This window comes from Grammomys surdaster, unplaced genomic scaffold (genome assembly GCF_004785775.1).
Source record: "Grammomys surdaster isolate TR1022 unplaced genomic scaffold, NIH_TR_1.0 364, whole genome shotgun sequence".
In the NCBI taxonomy this organism is placed as follows: domain Eukaryota; kingdom Metazoa; phylum Chordata; class Mammalia; order Rodentia; family Muridae; genus Grammomys; species Grammomys surdaster.
Window position 1 is genome coordinate 3,627,093 of NW_021604783.1, and position 21,430 is coordinate 3,648,522.

Sequence of the window (21,430 nt, forward strand, 5' to 3'; positions counted from 1 at the left end):
CAGGCAGTGGAGAGGAGGGGCCAGTGAATTTCAGCAGGAGAGTGACTTGGTAGAAAATTTATTGTTTTTAAGGCAGTAAGTACTCCAGTGCCCCCATAAAGGGGGCCTGTGTTTTGGCATAAGAGAAGGCACATAACCATGCTAGGGTCTCGTTAGAAGTCTTCAGACTCTAAGGGGGTTACTGGTGACCAGGCCTCCATTCTCCACCATGGCCTTGGAGATGCTTTTGAAGTTGCGGAAGAGCTCCTGCTGCTGAGGGTTGGACTGCAGGCTGGCCATGTTTTCTCGGATCCGTGTTGCAGCCTGGAGAGAGAGGGAAGGAGAGGGTCAGGCCTGTACCTTGAATGCCCACCTGTACTGGGTAGCTCCAAGGCTTACCTCAATGCACCAACTGTCACAGAGCATTTTCTCATGCTGAGCTGTCGGGTAGCCCTCACTCAGGGATCTTGAGGCTCTGTAAGGAAACAGGAAGTTAAAATAACCCTGAGTTATGGTGCTGGCCCAGCTACTCTATGGCTCAAACTCGCCAAGCTTCCCACTCTGTCTTCTTACCTGGAGAGAACCACCACCATGGCATAGAGGTCAATGGCTCCATCTGCCAGTCGCTGCAACAGGAACTGTTCATCTGTCAGGTAGATGAGGGTGGGGGTTATCAGTTTGAGGGAGGGAGGGAGGGATGGAGGGAGGGAGGGAGGGAGGGAGGGAAGGGGTTGCAGAGTTCACTCACTGACAATCGCTTTCTTGTGCTTCATCAGCTTGGCTTCCACTACGGTGGCAAATTGATCCAGAGCCTGCACTGCCTGAAGAGACAGGGTCACAGAGCTCAGGAGAGAACGGCATCGCACCACCACAGGCTCTGCTCTAAAGCTCACTTACCAGTTCACCGCTGCGACTTAACTCTGGGTGGACAATTCCTGAGAGACTCAGACCACTGCCAATTCCTGTCCGCCTAGGAGGAGATGGAAGTGACTGGTCAGTTGTGGCATACCATCTTGTCTCCCCCTGGCCTGGCCCTGGCCCCTAAGCTTACCGCCTCAGCTGTTTGCCTGCTTCTCCCATCAGGAGGCCAACGTTTCCAAGAGGATTCTTTAGGGCATTGCCAAGCCCAGTGAGTTCCTTTCCTTTGTCCTGTGGGGGAGGAGGGTCTGACAGTGAGTACTCAGTGTCCTTCACAGTTGCTCTCCCTGATTCTCCTTCATCTTACCATACAGCCTTGTAGAGCCACAAACAGTCGAAGAATGTCATTTGCCCCTTCAAAGATCCGGAAGATGCGAATATCTCGGAGCACACGCTCTACCCCTGGTTCCTGGCCCATGACAAGACACACAAACCTCTGTTGAGATGTGCCTGTCCACGCTGAACAGATGCCTCCTGCTGAGGAATACTCCATACCTTCATGAAGCCCATGCCCCCCATTATTTGGATGCACTCATCTGTCACTTTCCAGGCCGCCTCCTGAGGACAGAGAACCACATGAGTTTGGTTTTGGAGCTGAGGTCCTAAACTGGACCCCGCCCTTCCATCATGCTGGGTCCTCACCGAGCCAAAGATTTTGCTGATGGCGGCTTCTATCTGGAAGTCTTTGAATCCCTGGTCCATGTTGGCACTCAGCATGTAAGCCATGGACTGAGGAGGCATGGTTGGGACACGGGGAAGAAAACAGGAAAGGCTGTATCAGACAGCTTAAGACCAGCTCCGATCTCCTCCCCAACCGTTGCATTCACTTTAACCCAGCGGTCAGGTCAAACACATCCAATATTTGACTTTCTGATTTGGTAAATCCGGGGCTTCGAGGCTTCAGACTTCTTAAAGGGTGGGTTAACATCAGTGTTTAGTACATCTGGGAAGCACTTAGCAGAGCAGCACTACTCTCCAGAGCGAATTGACTATGCCTCCTCGCATCCCCTAGGGCATTGGTGTAAAGCTGGAGACCCACTGCCCCAGGTGCTGCTGGGGGTTGTAGTCTGACCCAACTGTGAAGAAAGCCACAGGACTCCAGGGAAGGGACAAAGGAGGCCCTTACCTCAGTCACATACTGGAGAATAGCCATCCGAGCCAGCTTTTCCTGGATCATCCCAAAGTTGTGAATTTTGTCCCCAAACTGGGTACGATTAGTAGCATGATCAACCTGAAAGAAGGTGCATGTAACCCCACTGTAGTTCTGCAGTCTCCACCAGGATGGGCTAGAGACCTAACTATGCTGATGTGTGAGTATGCATGCATGTGTCGGGGCTCTGATACAGGAGTTCTGCAAGGTACTCAGGGACATGTGCAGAGGGCAGTTCCTTCAGGCTAGCTAGGGACTGAGCTGGGACTCACCGCCTTGGCAATGATGGCTTTCATGGTGCCTGCTAGGGTTGCAGCCATCCCAAATCTTCCATTGTTGAGGATGTTGACAGCAACCTTGAAGCCATCTCCCACCTCTCCTAGCACATTCTCTGATGGCACCTTCACCCCATCAAAGTACACCTCTGATGTGTTAGATGCTTTGATGCCCATCTTCTTTTCAGGGAGCCCACTGAAAAAGCAGGGCAGGAAAGTTGAGGTGTGAACAAGTTGCTGTAAGGGAAAATGCCCTTTTCAGTTCTCATGATCAGGGAAGAACTCCTCAGACTATAAAAAGGATACAGGTACTGCCCACGTACCCTGAGGGCTACAGATATTCTAGCTATGGCCTGTTACCCTGTGTTCCCCGAGAGAAACGGCTAATCTCCTATGGCTCTCATACAGAGATAGCCCCGGTGTGGCCTGTAATGACTGCTTTTGAGAGCCCAGTGCTGTCCCCTTCCTTGAATCTGCTGATTTGCCCCACACTCACTGGGTAACCCCTCCAAAGCTCCTTTCCACTACAAAAGCTGTGATCTTCTCTTTCACGGCCCCTGTGGCTGCATCTTTGATTGGCGTCTTGGCAAAGACAGTGAAAATGTCTGCCAGGCCCCCGTTACTGTGGAAGAATGAGGTGGTTAGTAAAGGGTTCAGGGCAGCAGGGTCAGGACACTGGGCTGAAGGGAAGAAGAGAAATGGAAGATTGCCTGATCCAAATCTTGGTTCCGTTTAGAGTATAATACTTTCCACAGGGGCTGGGTACAGCTGAGCTTCGGATGGAGGCTGCATCAGACCCGCTCGAGGGCTCCGTTAGGCAGAAAGCCGCCACAGCCTCCCCTGTGGGGAGAGACTTGGTTCACTTTGACCACCAAAGTCGTGGCCCCTCGCACCCCCAGGCGGTTCCTTGTAACACCATGAGCAGTATTGTACTCCTTACCCCTGGGTCTCTTAAGGTTGCCTTACCAGATGCCACTCTGGGGAGGTATTTTTCTTTCTGGGCCTTTGTGCCATAGAGCAAGATGCCTTTGAAACCGATGCTCTGATGAGCTCCCAGGGTAACGCTAACACCAAGGTCATGCATGCCCACAATCTCTGCCAATCTAGCATACTGGAGGGAAAGGAAGCATCTGGGATTGTAGCTGGCTGCACTGAACTTGTCCTCAACAAAGAATGGGCAACAGGGTGGAGCCTGGTCTGGGCCATCTCTACTCAGAGCATGAGGAGTGAAGTGGAGTCACAAAGGGCACAGGGAGACTGGTGATGTGGCTCACAGGTAGGCTGCTTCCCTAGCATGCATGAGGCCCTGGACTCTTCCTAAGAAGACAGCAGGAGCAGGGACATCAAAGGTCTTAGAGAACTTTTTGTTTTTTTGAGACAGTCTCATGTAGCTTCAGCTAGCCTGAAACTTTTTAGTATTTTTTGGTTGTTTTTCTAGACAGGCTTTCTCTGTGTGGAGCCCTGACTGTCCTGAAACTCCCTCTGTAGACCAGGCTGGCCTTGAACTCAGAGATCCGCCTGCTTTTGCCTCCATTCTGGGATTAAAAGTGTGCACCACTGTGCCCAGCTGCCCTTGAACTTGATGGGAAGGTTGCCTACTGTGTTGCCTCACAGTCCCTAAAGACTTGGGAACCATGGTAGGTCCATGGTCCTAGTGGGCTGCACACAGATCATGGCTCAGGGGAAGATGTGCACACAGCTGAGAAATAGGGCAGGCAGACAGTACCTCTGGCTACTGGCTTGGCCCTGGTGGTGAGTCTGCCAAAGCTGGAGCACTGAGGGATATTAGTTAACAAGGGGGAGCCTCTCACCTGGGTATTAGTGAGGCCCAAACCACCTAGCTCACTGGGTACTTGCAGACCAAATGCCCCCAGTTCCTTGAGTCCCTGCAAAGTGTCGTCCTCCACCTTTTCCAAGGAGTCATTCTTGGCAGGGTCATTCACTTCCTGGGCAAGGGATAGGATCTCATAATCAGAGGCTCCTTTAAGCTCCTTAACATCTTACCCCAGGAGGGACTGTGCCCTGGTCATTCCTTACCTCAAAGAACCGGGTCATTGGTCCTACCAGTTCTTTGAGAAATTGTGTCTGTTCTTCATTGAGCACTGCATGATGAGAAAGGAGAACAGGCTAGTCAGGCAGGAAGGGTTACCCTGTCCACACTGCCATTGACTTAAGCCTTTACTTACCAGATGGGTATGGGAAGACCTGGTCAGTGTTAAGCTGGCCTTTGAACATCCCCACCGCAAAGGACTTAGATTCCTGGGTAAGGAAGGAAAGATTCTCAGGGAGTGCTTGGGGTGTTCTTATTCCTGGTTAATAATTGTAACCTAATTTCCGGTCACTTACAGCCCTGGCTGGTTTTTCTCTGGTGGAAGCATCAGAGGAGAGGGTTTCTGGCTTGTCCAGAACTGCCTGGAGAAAAAAAAGGGCAGAGCAGTGAGGCTGGAGATGTGTCTTTAAAAGTGTGCACGAGGAAGCGCTAGGTCTAAGAAGTGCGTTCAGTGTCTTTTCCCTTACTTTCTTATTAGGGCACCCTGCCTTGCCCTTTCCCCTACTTTCAGTGACAGCTCTGTCACCAGGTGACTGGGACGAAGAGAGAGACCCCTGTCGGTCGCAGGCTAGTGGGAGCTGGCAACTCCCATTTCTACGTCCCTCTCCCTCACCCGTTGTCACTTACCTGAGTGGCCTCACTGGCATAAAGTCGCTGGGTAGAGGTAGGCCGGGGTTGTCCCTGAAGCACAGTAGATCGCGAGCTGTAAGGAGTCGGGGTTCAGTCCTGCCCTGGTTCCCAGACCCACTGTCCCCTTACTATATACGGACCTTTGGGGCCCCAGCCGCAATAGCTGTCGCCCCACGCTCGGGGTCATCCGGGCCAACTGCATCTCCAAAGCCGCGCTGAAGCCTTGACCACTGACCTCGCGTCTCGCCTGCCTAAAGGTTGTGAGTCTGGGCCCTGACTCATGCTCCACAATGCACTGCGTGATGGGGGCGTGGTCGTGGGCCTCGATGCATGGTGGGAACTGAAGTTCTGGCTTGTACCGGGTCCCTGTATTCTACTTGACCTAGGGTGATCCATCTTCAAGCGATCCGTTTTCTTTCCCAAAGTCTTTAGAGCCGCTGATCTAAAAATCTTATCCACCAAAAAGGGGAAGAGATTAGATGAGAGAAAGGAGAGAGAGTTAAGTGACTACAGCCAGAGGGCTGGAGGTAGACTGGAGGGAAGATTTACTAGCTAAAGTTAAAAGAAAGGTAAGGCAAATGCAGAGACCTGGATTATTCGAGAAATCTCTCCAAATAAAGAGGGGCATGAGATGGCAGACTCAAGCTGGGGTGTACTCTAAGCAAATTCTGAGATCTAGGAGGTTTTGCCAACTCAATACACTTCTAAAAGCACGTAGTAAGAGCCTCTAGTCTCTCATGGACTTTGGGAGATGCTAAATCATGACCACCATGAATTTGAAGCCACATAGACCCTGCTAAAGTAAAGATTCCAAATAAATTAGTCTTCAGAAATGAATACTTTTATATAAAAAATAACTTTAATTATGCATATCTCTGTGTATCTGTATATAAGCATGCACACATGGGTGCAGTGCCTATAGAGACCAGAAGCTGTGGAGTAAAGTTGGGAGTCTCCCAACGTGGTTGCTTTTTTTTTTTTTTTTTTTTTTTTTTTGCTTTTTAAAAATTTTGTTTCATGTATGTGAGTACACTGTAGCTGTCTTCAGACACACCAGAAGAGGGCATTGGATCCGGTGATTGTGAGCCACCTTGTGGTTGTTAGGAATTGAACTTAAGACCTCTGGAAGAGCAGTCAGTGCTCTTAACCTCTGAGCCAACTCTCTAGCCCTGTTTTTAAAAAAGGAGTTACAGTTAGGTGTGCACTGCCATGCATGTGGGCACTGGGAACTGAACACAGGTCCTCTGTCTGAGAGTAGCCCATGCTCTGAATTGCTGAGCCATCCTTTGAGCCTCCTCTAGAAGTTTGTTTCATGCGTGTGTGCACTCGCATAAGCCCTTATCAGAAGACAGCTTCCCAAAGTTCTCTCCACCTTTATTTGGGACCCTGATGTCAGGCTTGGCAACAAAAGTTCCTTTACCCAAGGAACCATGTCACGGCCCTGACCCACTTCAAAATCTGGTCAGGCCTGGGAAGAAAAAGAGCTTAATTCTGAATTACTGGGACTACCTTAGATAAAACCCTCTTTCCCATTCTCAGAAAAGTAGCTAGATTATGCCTGGCTTTTGGGGAGGCACACTATGTGGAGCAAAGTGTCCCTGGTGCCTCAGGCAAGAATGGAACCCTGATCGGCTTGTCTACTAGCTACAACTGCGTAGGGTGAAGGCAGCTCAACTTCAATCTTGGCGGATTAGGGAGATTAAATCGAGAGAAGAGAGATGTCCCAGAGACCAAGAGGTGAAAAACGGGTCTTTGAAGGGGAGATCTGGATCTGTGATGGGGGTCCAGGAGTTCCTTCTCTTCCTGAATCCATGGGGTCCAGAAAGAAAAGACAAAACGGGAAACCTTAGGTGACTAAGTGTGTAAGTGGCTCGATCCTTTGTCACTTGCTTATTTTTTTTAACCAGCTCCCAGGTCAGCTCTCTGGCTGTTGGCCCCCCCATTATTGCGGTGGGCACCTCCCCTCCTCACAGTGCTGCACAGTGACCTGTTCCAGGCCTTGCTGGGTGAGTAATGCCAGTGTTCTGAGGGGCCACAGTGGAAAGGGCTGGCCTGGGATATGAGGTCAACTGTTAAAGGTACTAAGCTGGTTGGAAATCTGCAGAGCATCTGGCCCAGGCTATAGCTTGTGTAGAGTCATCTCGCTGTGCCCCCGGCAGCATCTGTCCTAGCTAGAGGAGCTTCTCTTGACACACAGAGGCCATGGGTTGCAGGGGTGGCCAGAGGGGCCTGGGATTTGGGAGGGTGACTTGATTCTGTTCCTGTGACAGACATACTGGACTATTATGAAGCTTGCATCTCAGAGAGTCAGGTAAGGTGATGATGGTGGGTGCCTGGCTTCCTGACTGCTCGAGCTGACAGGACTGGAGGGACGAGTACATTCTTGCTAATTTTAAACTGAGACTTAGGGGCCTTGGCAACAAGATCCCTAGTACTGACTGAGGAGCTGGGGGCACTGACAGTGCTTTCTGTGGGCAGCCAGCCCTGTACCCATTCTCCTTTCTTCTCCCCTTTCTTGGATTGCCCCAATTTCAGCACCAGAACGTCCAGGTCATAATTAATTACTTTTCAGACTTCTTCCTGTGACTCCTAGGGGAGAACTAGGTCCCCAGGATTCTCTACTGCCAGCCCCTCCTTCATCCCCTTACCCCATGTTGTGGCCTCCCTCCAGCACTCAACCAACCAGGGATGCTCCCATCCCAGCTGTGGGCTTTTTCCCTGTAAGGAGTGAAATCCATCCTCCTTGTCTTTGCTGCCATCACCGAGGTTAGCCGGGTCTCCATGTTTGCTGTAGGGCCTCTCTGCTTGAGCTTCTATCGCCTTTCTCATTATCCGGGTTCCTGCCAGCAGTGAAGGAGTTAACACTGCCAAGGCACCCCCCCATTCTGGCTCCTAGCTCCCTCCCTCCCTCCCCCTGCTTCCTCTCTCCTCCTCTCTCCCCTTCCCTCCTCGGCTCCGCGGCTACATCGGCCGCTGCCATCTCCAACCCCCCCCACCCCACTCCCCCGCCACGGCCCCTAGCCCCTGGCCGTTTGGCAAGACCCCCGCATACCCCGGGGCTTCCCGATATCCAGTTCCCCTCCCCCACCCCAGCTCATGCCCCAGCCCCAGAACTCCGGGGCTGCCAGCCCCCTGTGCCCCTGCCCCTCCTGAGAATCGGGGTGTGCTCCTCAAGCCCCCTCCCCTCCACTGGGGAGCCCCTTTTAGGGTCCCCCCTCCCTTCCACGCTCCCCTACCCTTCTCTTCTCCAACCTTCTCCTTCCCCTCTCACCCCTCCCCCCATCCTGGCCCCCCCTGCAAAAGTGGGGTGCGGAGGGGGGAGGGGTGAGAACCCACCGAGGGGAGGAACAAAACTCCAATGAAGTCAGAGCCCCCTACTCGCCGCCGCGGCCAGGCCCCCCAACATGGACTGTCTCTGTATAGTGACAACCAAGGTAAGCATGACAGGGGAACAGTGGGGAGGGGGAGTAGGGAATGAATGTGTGGAGAAGGGTTAGGTAGGCCTTATGTAGGGCTGCAGGCACTGGAGTGAGAGCATCTGAAGGAAGGTGTATTAGAGGGGTCATGATTTAGTTTTGGGGTTCACATCTCAGAAAACGGTGGATTTGGCCACAGGTGCCTCCTGGAGTGATCATTTTGTACCATCAAGAAATGGAGAATTTGATGTTTGGGGTGGCTTGGTGGGCTTTGGTGTTCACCAGCAATGATTTGAGGGCAATTTATTTAAGGAGAAGCCTGCCTGCCTCACATGGGAGTTCTGCTCATATATGTGGGAAGGTGGGCTATGTGAAGTGTGTTGGGGGAGGGCTGTCTTCCTTCCTGGGCAAAAAAGCTCATTTCGAGATGCTGATCAATTGGGGGGGGTCTCTTGGCATGAGGGTAAAGGTTACTGGTTGTAAGTGTCTGGCTTGTCTGGCGGTGTCAACTAGCAGGTAAGGGTGGACCTTCCTTCAGGTGATAGAACATCTTATGCTAGACATGTTTGGGATGTTCCTGATTTGAGGGAATTGTACATTTAGAGTTTAATTACGTGGAATAGAGTGACCTGAGAGTTGTCAGAGGGCTGAGGCCTGATACAGCCTTACCTGAGAGAACGGACCAGGTGGGATTAGGATTTCGGGTACTCCCATGGGAGCCAGAAGCTGCAACAGCTGAGGTTGCCATCTCCGAGGGGTTTGGGGTAGGAGGCTAGAAAGAAGGTAATTGAGGAGGGGACCAGTGGGTAGTACAAAATTTGGGGGTAGCCCAGTCAGGCGCCCAGGATTCCCATCTCCCACATTTTATCTAGCTCCGGTCCACACACCCCCCCCCCCCCCCCCCCCCCCCCCGCCCCGGGATGTTACCCTGACTCTTGGGAGGACACCTGGATCTCAGTCAGGGTCTCCGAAGACTTGTGAGGTCAAGACGCCACTGGGGTAAAAAGGTGTAGGAAGAGGGCAGGGCTTGTGGAGCTGGGACCCATACAAGGGTTCAAGGGTGTCCCTGTGGTCAGAGCCTGGAAAGAGTGGGAGATCTGGGATGGACGCCCAAGAAGCTTAGGTCGTTTGCTCCCAGACTCTGGGACTGGCAAGCTGGATGCCTGCTGTGTGGAGGGAGGCTTGGGCGGGTGGCAGGCAGCTGGGGGTTGGGGGGTGGGACAGGAAGTGGGGGCCGGGGGAGGCGGGGTCCGGGTGAGTCACAGGCTGGGGAGGGGGTTATATTTAGTGGGAACTGCAGCTTCTTATGGAAGGAAGCTGAGGACACACATGTTCCTTGCCACAAACTCACACATGTGTGTACACATGCATTGTGCACGTGTGGACATGATTAGAGATTGGGAACTGAAGACTTTAGGTCCGTATCCCTCACTTCATCTACAGGGCTGCTGTTTTTCCTCCTGGTCTGTGGGTTTTGGGCTTTCTTCCAGGTTGCTGCTTCTCTCATCCCTGTAGTTTTCAGTAGACTTTTGTGCCTCAGTCCTTCCGGCCCTCTTTCAGTCACTGTCTGCCTGTGCTCTTTGTGTCTCCTGTCCTTAGGCCTAATCCCCGGCCTTAGCAACCTAGCTGTCATCACCTTTGTACAGATGTATATAGGAAGCCCATTGGAATGTGTGGGTTCTCCTTCTAAGATATGAACACATGAAATCCAGTAAGGGTGAGGGGCTTGACGGCTCTGGTATCTATTCTGGGTGGATGCATTTATTCATTTCTCTGCTCCAAATCTCTGTGTTCGATGGAGCACATGATTGAGCAACCCTGAAGGTAGGAGGCTTGCAGAGAGAATCATGCATTCGGGTCTTAGTGAGGTTTGGAGACCCAGGTTTGCCATATTCATTGGCCAGAAAACTTGTCTGCCTCAGGATGGAGGGACTTCAACTCCCATAAGGCCTTGAGGTACAAGAGCCTTCAATGGTAGAGTGTGGTTGTCCATAGGACTGTTGGGAGTTGTGGTTCCTCTCTATCCAGGCCAGCGGAGGGTGGCCCTGGAGAAACCAGCAGGGGGCACATGGCTTCTGCCCTCCGAAAATGCTGGGGAGTGGGATTAGGAGTGCTCAGCCTTTGTAGTCACTGAGCTCTCCTGGTCTGTTTGATAGCCCTTCCATCTTTCGTTGCCTATATTTATAAATTGCTGCAGTAATTTAAGGAACATTTTTGAATACTTAATATGTGCTCAGCTCTGTGCTCCGTGGAAACTCTGCTTTACAGCTATCACGGAGTCTTATTCGGTACCTAGATCTCTGCCAGTATCTCTATCACTGAGCAGCTTTCTCCCACTCCGCCCCCGTCCCTCCCCCTTCTCCCCGCGCTGCTGCCGCAGTTGCCATGGTAACCAGCGACGACTGAAGTTGCGTGGCGGACTTGAGGGCAGGGCGAGGGTGGCGGAGGGTGGAGCAGAACAAATGGAGGCTGGGGGGAAAGTAGGGAAAAAATAGGGGGCATTTGGCCAGGGCTCTGGAGGCGAAGTGGTTAAGCCCTCTGAGTGGTCCTTATTGGGCAAAACTAAGATGCTGGGGCGGGGCAATGTGTCCAATAGCTTCATTCATTGGTCGACAGGGGCGTGGCGGAAGGATAGTGTGGGCGAGGCCGGGGGAGCGAATGGGCGGGAAGCGAAGGGAGGCGTGGTTTCATGGAGCAAGTGGGCGGAGTCGGCTTACTCTATCGGAGGAGGCGGGCAACAACCCTCAGAAAGGGGAGGGACTAGGTTGCCTTACCAAAACGAGGGCGGGGCTGACCTGGGAGGGGCGGGGTGTGGTTCCTTGTGGAAAGGAGACCCGGTTCGTGTGGCCGTAGTCCCAGTAACTGCGGGGTGCGGGGGTCTTTGGGAAGGAGAATCCGTGGGTTGGAGATATGACGTCTCAATTTTCCTAAGATGGAGGCCTGTTCAGATTTCATCAGAGTTACCCTCCTACCTCAGCTCTATGTTCCAGGGAGACAGTTGCTAGGCGACGGCAAAGTCCTTGATTGCTGCGTTGCCAGGCAACAGGGAAACGGAAAATGGAGGGAAAAAGGAAATGGGGGATGAAAGAGGGTCTTGATAGTCCATAGTGTCTACTGGTGGAGAAGCAGGGCCTATGTATTTTCTAGACTAAAAAGAAAAATTGAGTTCAAGCCCGTTCTGCATTGGTTCTTTCTGAGGATCCATGCATTTTATTTAGGTAGGAAACTAGGACATTGAGGGGGGGGTCATCTTGGGGGGGGCTTACCTAACAGAGGCTGATAAGTACAGGGAGGCCAATAAGTGCAGGGTTGAGAGTCTATAGAGGCTGTTAACGCCTTTTGCCCTGGGTGCGAATTTTATATTCTGTAGACAGCTGATTTGGGGAGAACCCTCATGAGAGGGGTGAACATTTGCTGGGAGGATCTCTGGGAGAGAGCTTTGCAAGTTCAGGAGTTTGGGAAAGGATAGAAGACTGAAGTGATATGGGGCAATTTAGGGTATTCTGAAAGATTTGTGGGTCACTGTAAATTGCAGTCCAGATCATTGGTGAAATTATTAATTTGAGACAAGGTCTCACTCTGTAGGCCAGGCTTGCCTGAAACTCACAGAGACCAGCCTGCCTCTGCCTCTCTAGTGCTAAAGTAATTTACTAATTTGAGCGGTAAAGAAAAGAATAGTAAATTCATGTCAGTAATCCCAGAACTTGGGACGTGGATGTTGGAGGCAGGAGGATCAGAAATTCTCAAAGTCACCCTCAGCTACATAAAGAATTTGTTACATTGAGATTCCAGCCAGAGAGAGAGAGAGAGAGAGAGAGAGAGAGAGAGAGAGAGAGAGAGAGAGTGTGTGTGATTGGAGACACAGACTGGAGCTGTAAGATGTGGGTAAAGGCATGTACTGTTAAGCCTGATAACCTTAGTTGGATCTTTGTTACTCACATGATAGAAGGAGAAGAACCAATCCCCTAGAATTGACCTCTCCATACCATACTATAGCACACACAATTGTGTGCTCACATACCGCAAAGGTAATAAAAATTTGAGTAAAAGATAAAATAATTCTTAATATAGGGCAAGAGTTGGGAATAATTTGAAGAAACTGCAATGGAATTTGGAAGGTTTGCTTTAAGGCAGATTAAATAATACTCAAAATTGGTTCTGGTGAGGTTTGGGGTTTGGTATCTTAGAAAGTCCAGCATATCATTCAGTTTAGTGATTTGGATGAGGAAACTCCAAACAAATTTGAAGAGGCTTTAGTTGGATGTCTGTGTTAGCCAAGAATACTAATACATTAATGTTAAGGTCATCACTCGTAGACTGGGGAGGGGGGACAGATAAAATGATTTAAAAGGCATATCAATTTGAGGACACATCGAAGATCTGTGCTTCTTTAATCTTGAAGAAGCATTGTCTAGTTACGGAATGGGGCTGGATAGGCTACAGGGACTCTGCCAGAGAAGCTCTGGAACCTTATGGGATGTGTACAGGAAAAAGGCTTAGGGTGGGGGCTTGTGAGCTCCCTAGGGATTCTCAGAAGTGATACACAGAAATGCTGCTGCCCCCCTCTGTAGTCTAGTAGTACAGTACCGATGAGAGACCCAGTGGGGTTTTGTAATAGAAGCCCAGTGTTTTGGGGATGGTGCAGAATTAGGTGAAATAAGGGGTCCCTGAGAACCAGAGATAAGGTGCTAATTTTACAAGTGTCAATATCTGTAGAGGGGTCGAAACAGTAGTATACCGTGGGAAGGTGAAGACAGTAAGGAAATAGCTGGAATCGAAAGAAGTTGGTAGCCAAGAGGGTCTCCCCTCACCCTTCTCTCCCATCATGACGCTCTCCCGTACTGCGCAGGCGCCGCCCCCCCTTTCCCTGGCCGCAGCCTCCTGTCGCCACGGCCGCCGCAGCCCCCGCCCCCTCGGCCCCTCCCCCTCCCCAACCCAGCACCCTTGCTATCCCACCCATACCCTCCCCTTAGTCCCCCTCCCCTTCTCCATGTCGACTCGGAACAGATTCGCCTCCATGTGTCTCTGCGTGGTACGTGCCGCGGTATGGGATCCGGCCGCTTCCCTCATCCCAGACCGCCCCCCCCAACTCCCCCATCTCAAGAGCTTCAAGTGCTGTTGCTCTTCCCTTTGCTTGGCGTGGGGTCTCTGGGTTGTAACTTCTTGATAACAGGCGCAGTGGGTTGTACCTCTTGTTATCCACTTTAACCCACACCTCTCTATTTTTGGGGTACAAGCCCCGGTTCCAGGTCATTCTGTGCAGCTGGGGCTTTGAAGGTAGGGGGAAGGAACAACAGGGCCATCATCTGAGTCCCACCCTCAGGTCTTGTCCTTATTTCAAGTCCTAATATGTTGGGGGTGCAGACTTGCCTCAGTAGCATAAAGAGTCAGTCAGGGCCCTGCATTTCAGTGGGTTATAGATGTGTCCTCCTTCCTGCTTGGTTTCAGCTGCTTTGTAATCCAGGACTGAGAGGGGTTGACCTCCCTAGCCCCATGTTTGCAGTGTCAGAGTTCTCCTACCCTGCAGAGTCCTGAGGGCTGTACAATTCCTGAGGACTGACCCTAGGCTTTAACTCTTCCAGTTACATTTTGAGAACTCTGGTTCTTCATTCTGTGGTCCTCAGTTCTCACAGTGTCAGACGTAAGTCCCTCTCCACCGTAAGGATGGAACAGGGAGATATGGGGTTCACCATGATAAAAGATCTCCTTTGGTTCTTGTCTAGAATAAATGCTTGTCTCCCTCCGCGTCTCCATTTTCTTTGGTGCGCCTGGCTGTTCCTCAGATTTAGAAGTTTCCTGTTAAGTGGGGTGACCATAAAGGGACATTGGAGTCAGGTTCTCCTCAGTCTCCAAAACTTGGGACGTGCAAGTTTTGCTCCTGCTTAATTTATCTTGCAGGAATTCAGGGCAACTCCTATTGGCATTTGTTGTCTGGGGCATTATCCCTCAGCTTGTGTGGTGGTCAGAATGGACCTGCTCGTCAGAACTGCTAAGCGACGACAGCTCAGCCTTCAAGAAGGGCTATTATGCCTGTACTCTCCTTACTTTCTTTCCTCTCTTTCTTTTAGGGGGCAGGAGAGGGTTAAAATAAGGTTCAGGCTGGTCCTGAACTCACTATGTAGCCATGGGTGACCTTGAACGTCTCAGCCCTCTACCTCTGCTTCCAGAGTACAGAGAAATTTATGCATATACTACCATGCCAGATTTTCTTCTCTATATTCTCCTTTTCCCATGCTACCAACACTGAGAGTTTAGTGTTTTTTAAATCTGTGACCCACACTTGGTGAGCCCCATTTTTCTTCTTTAAGGCTCTTCAAACACGTAGAGTGTTTTTGTTTGTTTATTTATTGAGACAGTGTCTCGCTATGTAACCCTACCTGGTCTGGAAGTTTCTATAAGACCAGGCTGGCCTCGAATTCCCAGAGATCTGCTTGCCTCTGCCTCCCAAGGACTGGGATTAAAGGCGTACACTATCACTTCAGGGTGCTGCTTAACTCTAGGCACCTCAGGGACTCAGAGTCTTGTTGACAGGACCACATGCCTCCCCCAGTTCTCTTACTATATCCTTAATCTACACTCAGCCTGATTCCTCATCCTCAGAATTTTCATAATCATACTCAGCATCAGACATCGATGGTCCTTGACTCGCTTCCTTCTTCATAGTCTTGCTACTATTGCCCTCCAGATGCTGGTACTCTCACTTTCTCAGAGACCTTGGGAGGGAAATTCTGCCCATGTGTATTAGCAGCTGTATTTTGTTTTCTCTGCTCCCCGAGGGAGATCTACATCTGGTACTCTCTCCCTTCTCTTGAGTCTGGAGTTTTGACAGTTCAGCTTCTGTGGGGCTCAACTCTGGAGAGGGCCTAGAAGGGCATAGTGGAGGCAGATGTGGAAGGAGCCAGGCTGACTTACCACCGTTCGCTGCTGCCTCTCTCTGACCCCCAGTTAATCTTATTTACTGATTTTGCTATTAAGTGGCTCTTGTTCTGGTGGCTGCCTAATTGGGAGTCATGTTGAGCCCTTTACCTCCAGAAGTCAGGGGGAGACCAGAAATTCAGTTTGAGCATTGTATTGTTTTCCTCCTTCAGGGGGCCTGACACTCATTTCTGCACCCCCCCACCCCCCGCTTCCCACCTGGGCCTTCCTGCCTCCATTCCGCTTCCTCCCCCATCCCATTCCTGTCTAGTATATCCGGATTAGCTGGCTAGCTTCTGGGGCCCCTTTGCTGAGTAATTGAGAGTGAGCGAGGCCAAAGAAGGAAGAGAGGGACAGGTTTAGCCTTGTCCTGCTCTAGGGCTACTGGTGGCAAGTATTTTCTAGCTGAAGTACCTGACTTCGGTTCCTGTTTCAGGCATGCAAGGTGCTGGAGAGCCAATTGCTTATGGGGAAGAGGATGCCATGGGGAGGCTGGGGTGCTGAGGGTAGGGTGGAGTATGGGAGTGTGGGATGTTGATGGAACAAAGAACTTGGGAATACATTAGGGTACAAGGGTCAGCTGCTAGAACTCTTAAAAGGATGGAGTGGATCAAGGCTTGCTTGGGAAAAGTATGGAGACAACGGTCAGGGTGTGAGGTAGACTGCCAGAGCCATAGGATATGAGTCGGAAGTTGGAGGATGGAGCCTGGACTTGGGTAGAGCTGAGAGGTGCTGAGGCCTTGGCTGGAGAGGGGGCTGTCGGGAGGGTGGAGAGAGGGGAGCCAATGGGCTGGAGGAGAGGGAGGGGGAGGAGTTGGTCAGGCCCCAGGGCCTTCCGCACTGCACTGCTCTGGGAAAAGGAGGCGGTCCAGGCGGGCGCCTGGAGCTAGAGGCTCTGGGCTGGCCTAGTGACGCTGCCTCGGTCCCCATCCCCAGAAATACCGCTACCAAGATGAAGACACGCCCCCTCTGGAACACAGCCCGGCCCACCTCCCCAACCAGGTAAACGCCCCCGAGCTGGTGCACGTGGCGGAGAGGAACTTGTCCCACCTCGAGGCCGTCCACGGGGTCGTGGGCCACGCCCACCTCTCCCCCCTCAAGGTAGGAGACCCTGGCGGCCCCCTCCCCAGTGCTGCCCTCGGAGCCTCGGAGCTGCAGCAAATCCCCCAAAGGGCCGGTAGGGCAAGAGTTACGGGGAAAAGATTGGGGTGGCCTGGCATCTGGGTCTTGGACTCCTGGGGCTGGGGTGGGGGTGTGTGCTTTTGGATTGGGGGTGGGAATAGACGGTGGAAACACTTTGGTCTCACAGAGGTGAAATAGGCTAGGCAAGTGGGAGTGGGTTCGGAACCTAAAGCCAGAATGTATGCCTTTGCGTATGTTTGGTGTGTTAAAGAGGATAGATGGATCCCCCAAAAGTGCCCCCAATGCCAGGGGACTCTTCATTCCTCCACACCCCCAACCCCCGCTTCAGTTTTTCTGTGTCCAGAGCTCTGTTCCAAGCTCCTGGTGCCCTCATTTGCTCTCGTCCCTTTCCCCACCTCCTCCCCCAACCTCCGCCTCTGGGCCTGGCTCTGCCTGTTCCCGAGTCTCCAGCTCTTTCCATCTGGCTGGACTGAGACTTCAAGTCTTGGTCCTTTCTGCCTCTTCCTGTGCTCCAGTCTTTGCTCCCCTCCTGTGCAACCCCCTCCCCCCTTGCTGGCTGGCTGGTTCTTGATGCTGTCTCTCTCTTCCTCCCACGCATGCTTCTCCTTCCCCCTCTCGCTGATCCCCAGCTCAGGCCACAGAGGCCTGATCAATCGTCTCCTGGTTTGAGCAGTCCTCTCTGTCTGTCCTCCAGCTCCCTATTTCTTTCCCAGTTTCCCGATTTCTGATTGTCTCTGTCTTTTTGCTTCCTGCGGGTCTCAACCTCCATCCACACCTTCTTCCGGCATCCCGTCATCATTATTATATATGTCCACCTGTTTGTTCCCCTTCCCCTCCCCCTTTGTGCTTACAGTGTGCTTTTTTCCCCTCTAGTCCCGAGAAGCCTTTTATTTCCCAGCCCACTTTCTCTTAGTCTCTTCTTTCAGAGGCACAAGCTGGGAGGTTGAGGAGGATACTGGGGGCCCAGAAGTGTGAGATGTTCTAGGAAAAGGGCCCCAGTTGCTGACATTTCACTAAGAAGAAGAGGGGTGCTTGTGAGCCAAGGGGTGAGGCAGGCCAGTGGCTAAGGCAGGAGTTGGAGGAAGGTGGGAAGGGCAAGAGTCTCGCAGCACAGAGGGTGAGACTGGAATTGGGGTTGTTCACTAAGCTGCTTGAGATCAAGGAAAATTAAGTGCATGGAGAATATTTGTGTGCAACCCCACCCCCACCCCAGGAAGTTAAAAGAAGATTCCAGATGTCTTTTGCAAGATGGGGCCATTATGTCTTGGGTGGGAAGGGGAATGAGGTTCTTGAGGGGTGGTGGTACTACAATGTTGGGGAGCGTGGTACCAGAGCTCAGGGATGAGCGGCTGGAGAGTGCCAGAGGAAGCCTCAGGTCAGGGCTTCAGCCAAGGGATGGGAGATGCCCCAATAGCCACAGAAAATGGGGAGTGGGTTGAAAGTGGAGGACTGTGATTTGGGGGATAGACTGTTAATCGGTCAAGGATGAGGTAAAGGGGAATAATGAGGCTCTCTTAGAGAGGTGGCAGGTGAGGGTAGGAGATGCTAGGGGATGGCGCTGAAGGCTGGTATGGAGACAGGGAACAGGGTGGAGAATGGTGACGGGGTGGGGGGGCTGGGGGGTTGGGAGATTTTGGAAAACTGAAGGCTGGGGACAAGGATCTAGGGAGGGTGTGGGGTGAGAGTAGAGACAGAGAATAGTTAGGGAGGGATTGGTTGAGTGTAGAGAGAGGAATTATAAGAAAGGTCTGAAGCTTGTGCCACAGAGGATGAAATTGTGGATGACTTCAGCAGCCAGTGACTATTGGCTAGACAACAGCGTTTGCTTGGAGGAGAAACTGACAGTTGATTCATGGGTATGGAATCTATTATGGGGACTGCAATGGCTGGGAGTTTCTGGGCTTGAGAAATAGCAGTAAGAGAGAAGAGAGACCTTTACAGGAGAGGGAGAGCTTAGGAAGGGGACTGGGAATCCTCATGCTTGGTCGGTTTCAAATAGTTGTCTAAGGAGGAAATAGATTGGGGACCCCCGGAAGGAGTCTCTTGGCAGCCTCACCTCATTGCCATAGAGACGTGGCTTCGGTTGCCCTGGCAATTGGGGAAGCCCCTAGGACAATTCTAAAGCTGGCCCCGCCCTGCAGTTTAGCTAGAGACCCGGCTGCGTTGAGGCCACTGACGTCAGGGACCAGGGCACGCCTCGCTTTAACCCTTTCCTTAATGAAATGGGGGCAGGGAGGAGGGGAGGCAGTAGAAGAGCAGGCTAGGTTCTGGATGCTTTTTACAATTCCTTCTTCCTGATGTTCTTTGCACTGCATAGGGTGAGGGGCTCTAAGCAGAGAGGAAGGCAGGTTATTCAGGATACACTGCGCCCACGCCCACGAATAGAATCCTGGCCTCTTGGGCTGGCTAGCGGTAGGCGGGTCTAGAGCCTGAGAGATGAGACTCATCGAGTCTTTTGCTCTAGGGAGTCTGTCGTACCCTAGGCCACGCCCCCACCCGTTGTCCTGACTACCAGGCCTCCTGGAGGTGGGTCTCCCCAGGTCTTGGCTGGTCTTAGATACTGTTGCTAGGCAACCTGGTCCCTGGAGGAAGGGGTGGATTGGATGGCGGGTGGGTGAGAGAGAGGGAGGGACCAGAAGCTGGGGAAACCCCGGATTCTCATGGCGCAAGATTTAGAGCAAATGTATGCCAAGGTGAGGGACAAATTTGGGGAAGGGTTATCAAGATATCTGGATGATTGTGAAGGTATAGAGACAGGAAAAGGACCGCAGAGGGGAGAGCAGGACTAGTGGACCTGAACCCTGGGGTGTAATGCGTAGCACGTAATGCATGTAACACCCAGTAGTGTTATATCCGGTGAGAAGCATCCCCCCCCAGCATGCCCCCCCTTTCCCACTCTTTACCATCTGCTGTTCCCCTCTCCGTCTGGCTGTCTCTCTCTTTCCTCTTCTCATATACACCTCTTTAAACATGCAGGGGCCTGTGGTGGGCAAAGTTGTGTGTGTGTGTGTGTGTGTATGTGTGTATTCGAGTGTGCATGTTTGCATAATGTAGACTGAGGTTGGGTCCTTGAGTTGCTCTGCAGGTGGCAGAGTGGGTTTGATTACGTAGCTAAAAGGGGATCCATATTGGTAGGACCCACTTTTGGTTATGGACTCCCTCTGGAGTCCAGGCTAAGGCAGCTTTTTGTCTTCTGTCTCCTCTCACAGGCCAATTCTCCTCCTGTGATTGTCAACACGGACACCCTAGAAGCCCCAGGATATGTGAGTTGTTTAGATTTTGGGACTGGGACCATAGCAGTAGTGTCTGAGAGGCGGAGGGAGTGAATCCCTATATGGGGAAGGAAGGAGGGGCGTGACCTCCAGCCAGAATGTATGTCTTACTGTTTCTGTGTTTCTGCCCGTGCTGGAGTTGCAGGTGAACGGCACAGAGGGGGAGATGGAGTATGAGGAGATCACATTGGAAAGGGTGAGCGCCAGCCTCCCCTCCCCCACCACCCCCAGGTCCTTTGGCCCGGGCTGGTGTTTCTCTTTTTGTGCCTGTGTTTCCTAGGTGTCCAGACTCTTAGCTATGTCCCTGTGTGTTGTAGCTGCACCTTTTCCATCCTGTCCCATTCCCAGTTCCGGTTTCCCTTGATGGAATTGGGCAGTAAGGGAAGCTGACCCTCTTACCTTCTTTTTGTTTTTTCCCCAGGGTAACTCAGGTCTGGGCTTCAGCATCGCAGGTGGCACTGACAACCCACACATTGGTGATGACCCATCCATTTTTATCACCAAGATCATTCCTGGTGGGGCTGCAGCCCAGGATGGCCGCCTCAGGTGGGGAGAGAAGACAGGGTTCAGGATACCCTGGAAAGGGAAGGCTGGGCAGTAGGAAGCTCCTGGCTCAGACCCATGTTGTTATTCTCAGGGTCAATGACAGCATCCTGTTTGTAAATGAAGTGGATGTCCGGGAGGTGACCCATTCAGCTGCGGTGGAGGCCCTCAAAGAGGCGGGTTCCATCGTTCGTCTCTATGTCATGCGCCGGAAACCCCCAGCTGAAAAGGTCATGGAGATCAAGCTCATCAAAGGGCCTAAAGGTAGTGCTAGTAACCCGTCTAGTTCTCACTCCTGCTTCTCCCTGCCTCCAGTGCTCGCTCCCCAGGGCCATGACAGACACTTCTCCTCGACCTATCTTCCAGGACTTGGCTTCAGCATCGCAGGGGGCGTTGGGAACCAGCATATCCCTGGAGATAACAGCATCTATGTAACAAAGATTATCGAAGGAGGTGCTGCCCACAAGGACGGCAGGTTGCAGATTGGAGATAAGATCCTGGCGGTGAGGACCTCAGTCATGTTTGTGGCCCAGAGTCAGGTCTCTTTTGCAGGCCTGGGACCCTTACTGCATGGCCATGTTTGTCTGCCATGCTCCATTTCTGGCACTGTCTGAGCCTTGCTTTTCTTGACCCCAGGTCAACAGTGTGGGGCTAGAGGACGTCATGCACGAGGATGCCGTGGCAGCCCTGAAGAACACATATGATGTTGTGTACCTAAAGGTGGCCAAGCCCAGCAATGCCTACCTGAGTGACAGCTATGCTCCCCCAGACATCACAACCTGTGAGAGCCCTCCAAACCTCAAAGCTCCTCCTGACCCACCTTAGTAATTCCTAAGACATGCAATCCTGTGATAGCCCCTGTGGCTTATTTCTGTGGAATGACCACAGCCTCTGACCCTTGTGTTGGTTGGGAAGAAGGTGGAAAATCAATCATGGAGAAGCACTAGAAATGATTGTTGATCTTCTCCTGTCCACAGGACACAGGCCCTCTTAGTTTTATGGTTCTGATCAAATCCTCAAGTAACAGATAATTCTCACATTCTTTAAAAGTGTAATGTTAGAGCTGGGCATTGGTGGTGCACACCTTTAACCCCAGCACTTGGGAGACAAACGTAGGCAAATTTCTGCGTTTGAGGCTA

At 51.9% G+C, this 21,430-nt stretch overlaps 2 protein-coding genes across 4 annotated transcripts in view; one reads left to right on the top strand and one right to left on the bottom strand.

Moving 5' to 3' along the window:
- Positions 1 to 42: 42 nt before the first annotated feature.
- Acadvl (acyl-CoA dehydrogenase very long chain) lies at positions 43 to 5,293 on the bottom strand. Its single transcript, XM_028780070.1, has 20 exons — positions 5,143 to 5,293; positions 5,000 to 5,075; positions 4,669 to 4,734; positions 4,509 to 4,581; positions 4,360 to 4,424; positions 4,134 to 4,268; positions 3,289 to 3,433; positions 3,033 to 3,162; positions 2,819 to 2,944; positions 2,320 to 2,518; positions 2,024 to 2,128; positions 1,540 to 1,626; positions 1,393 to 1,455; positions 1,205 to 1,306; positions 1,031 to 1,128; positions 877 to 949; positions 728 to 800; positions 553 to 625; positions 379 to 454; positions 43 to 303 (listed from the first exon to the last, which is right to left on the bottom strand). The coding sequence occupies exons 1-20, from the start codon at positions 5,202 to 5,204 to the stop codon at positions 163 to 165; spliced, it is 1,968 nt and encodes a 655-aa protein (XP_028635903.1). The 5' UTR covers positions 5,205 to 5,293; the 3' UTR covers positions 43 to 162.
- A 2,668-nt stretch (positions 5,294 to 7,961) lies between these two features.
- Dlg4 (discs large MAGUK scaffold protein 4) overlaps positions 7,962 to 21,430 on the top strand; it is a 28,050-nt gene continuing 14,581 nt past the window's right edge. For 2 of the 3 annotated variants that reach the window (XR_003712996.1, XM_028780068.1), the window contains exons 1-8: positions 8,324 to 8,436; positions 16,270 to 16,335; positions 19,686 to 19,739; positions 19,885 to 19,944; positions 20,170 to 20,294; positions 20,386 to 20,555; positions 20,658 to 20,794; positions 20,928 to 21,072. Coding sequence is in view for 2 of the 3 variants with exons in the window: in XM_028780068.1 (XP_028635901.1) it covers positions 8,407 to 8,436; positions 16,270 to 16,335; positions 19,686 to 19,739; positions 19,885 to 19,944; positions 20,170 to 20,294; positions 20,386 to 20,555; positions 20,658 to 20,794; positions 20,928 to 21,072 (787 nt within the window). In the remaining variant the exon portion in view is untranslated. Of the gene's footprint in view, positions 8,437 to 16,269; positions 16,336 to 19,685; positions 19,740 to 19,884; positions 19,945 to 20,169; positions 20,295 to 20,385; positions 20,556 to 20,657; positions 20,795 to 20,927; positions 21,073 to 21,430 lie in introns of all 3 variants that reach the window. The other variant, XM_028780069.1, reaches the window with a different exon arrangement.

Bases quoted from the DNA above. Each gene is read 5' to 3' on its own strand.
- Acadvl (XM_028780070.1), bottom strand. From the start codon at position 5,204: ATGCAGTTGGCCCGGATGACCCCGAGCGTGGGGCGACAGCTATTGCGG. The intron at 4,425-4,508 runs GTAAGTAAAGGC...CTCATCATGCAG, and splicing joins GGTCTTCCCATACCCATCTG to TGCTCAATGAAGAACAGACA. The intron at 2,945-3,032 runs GCAATCTTCCAT...ATTCTTCCACAG, and splicing joins GGAACCAAGATTTGGATCAG to TAACGGGGGCCTGGCAGACA.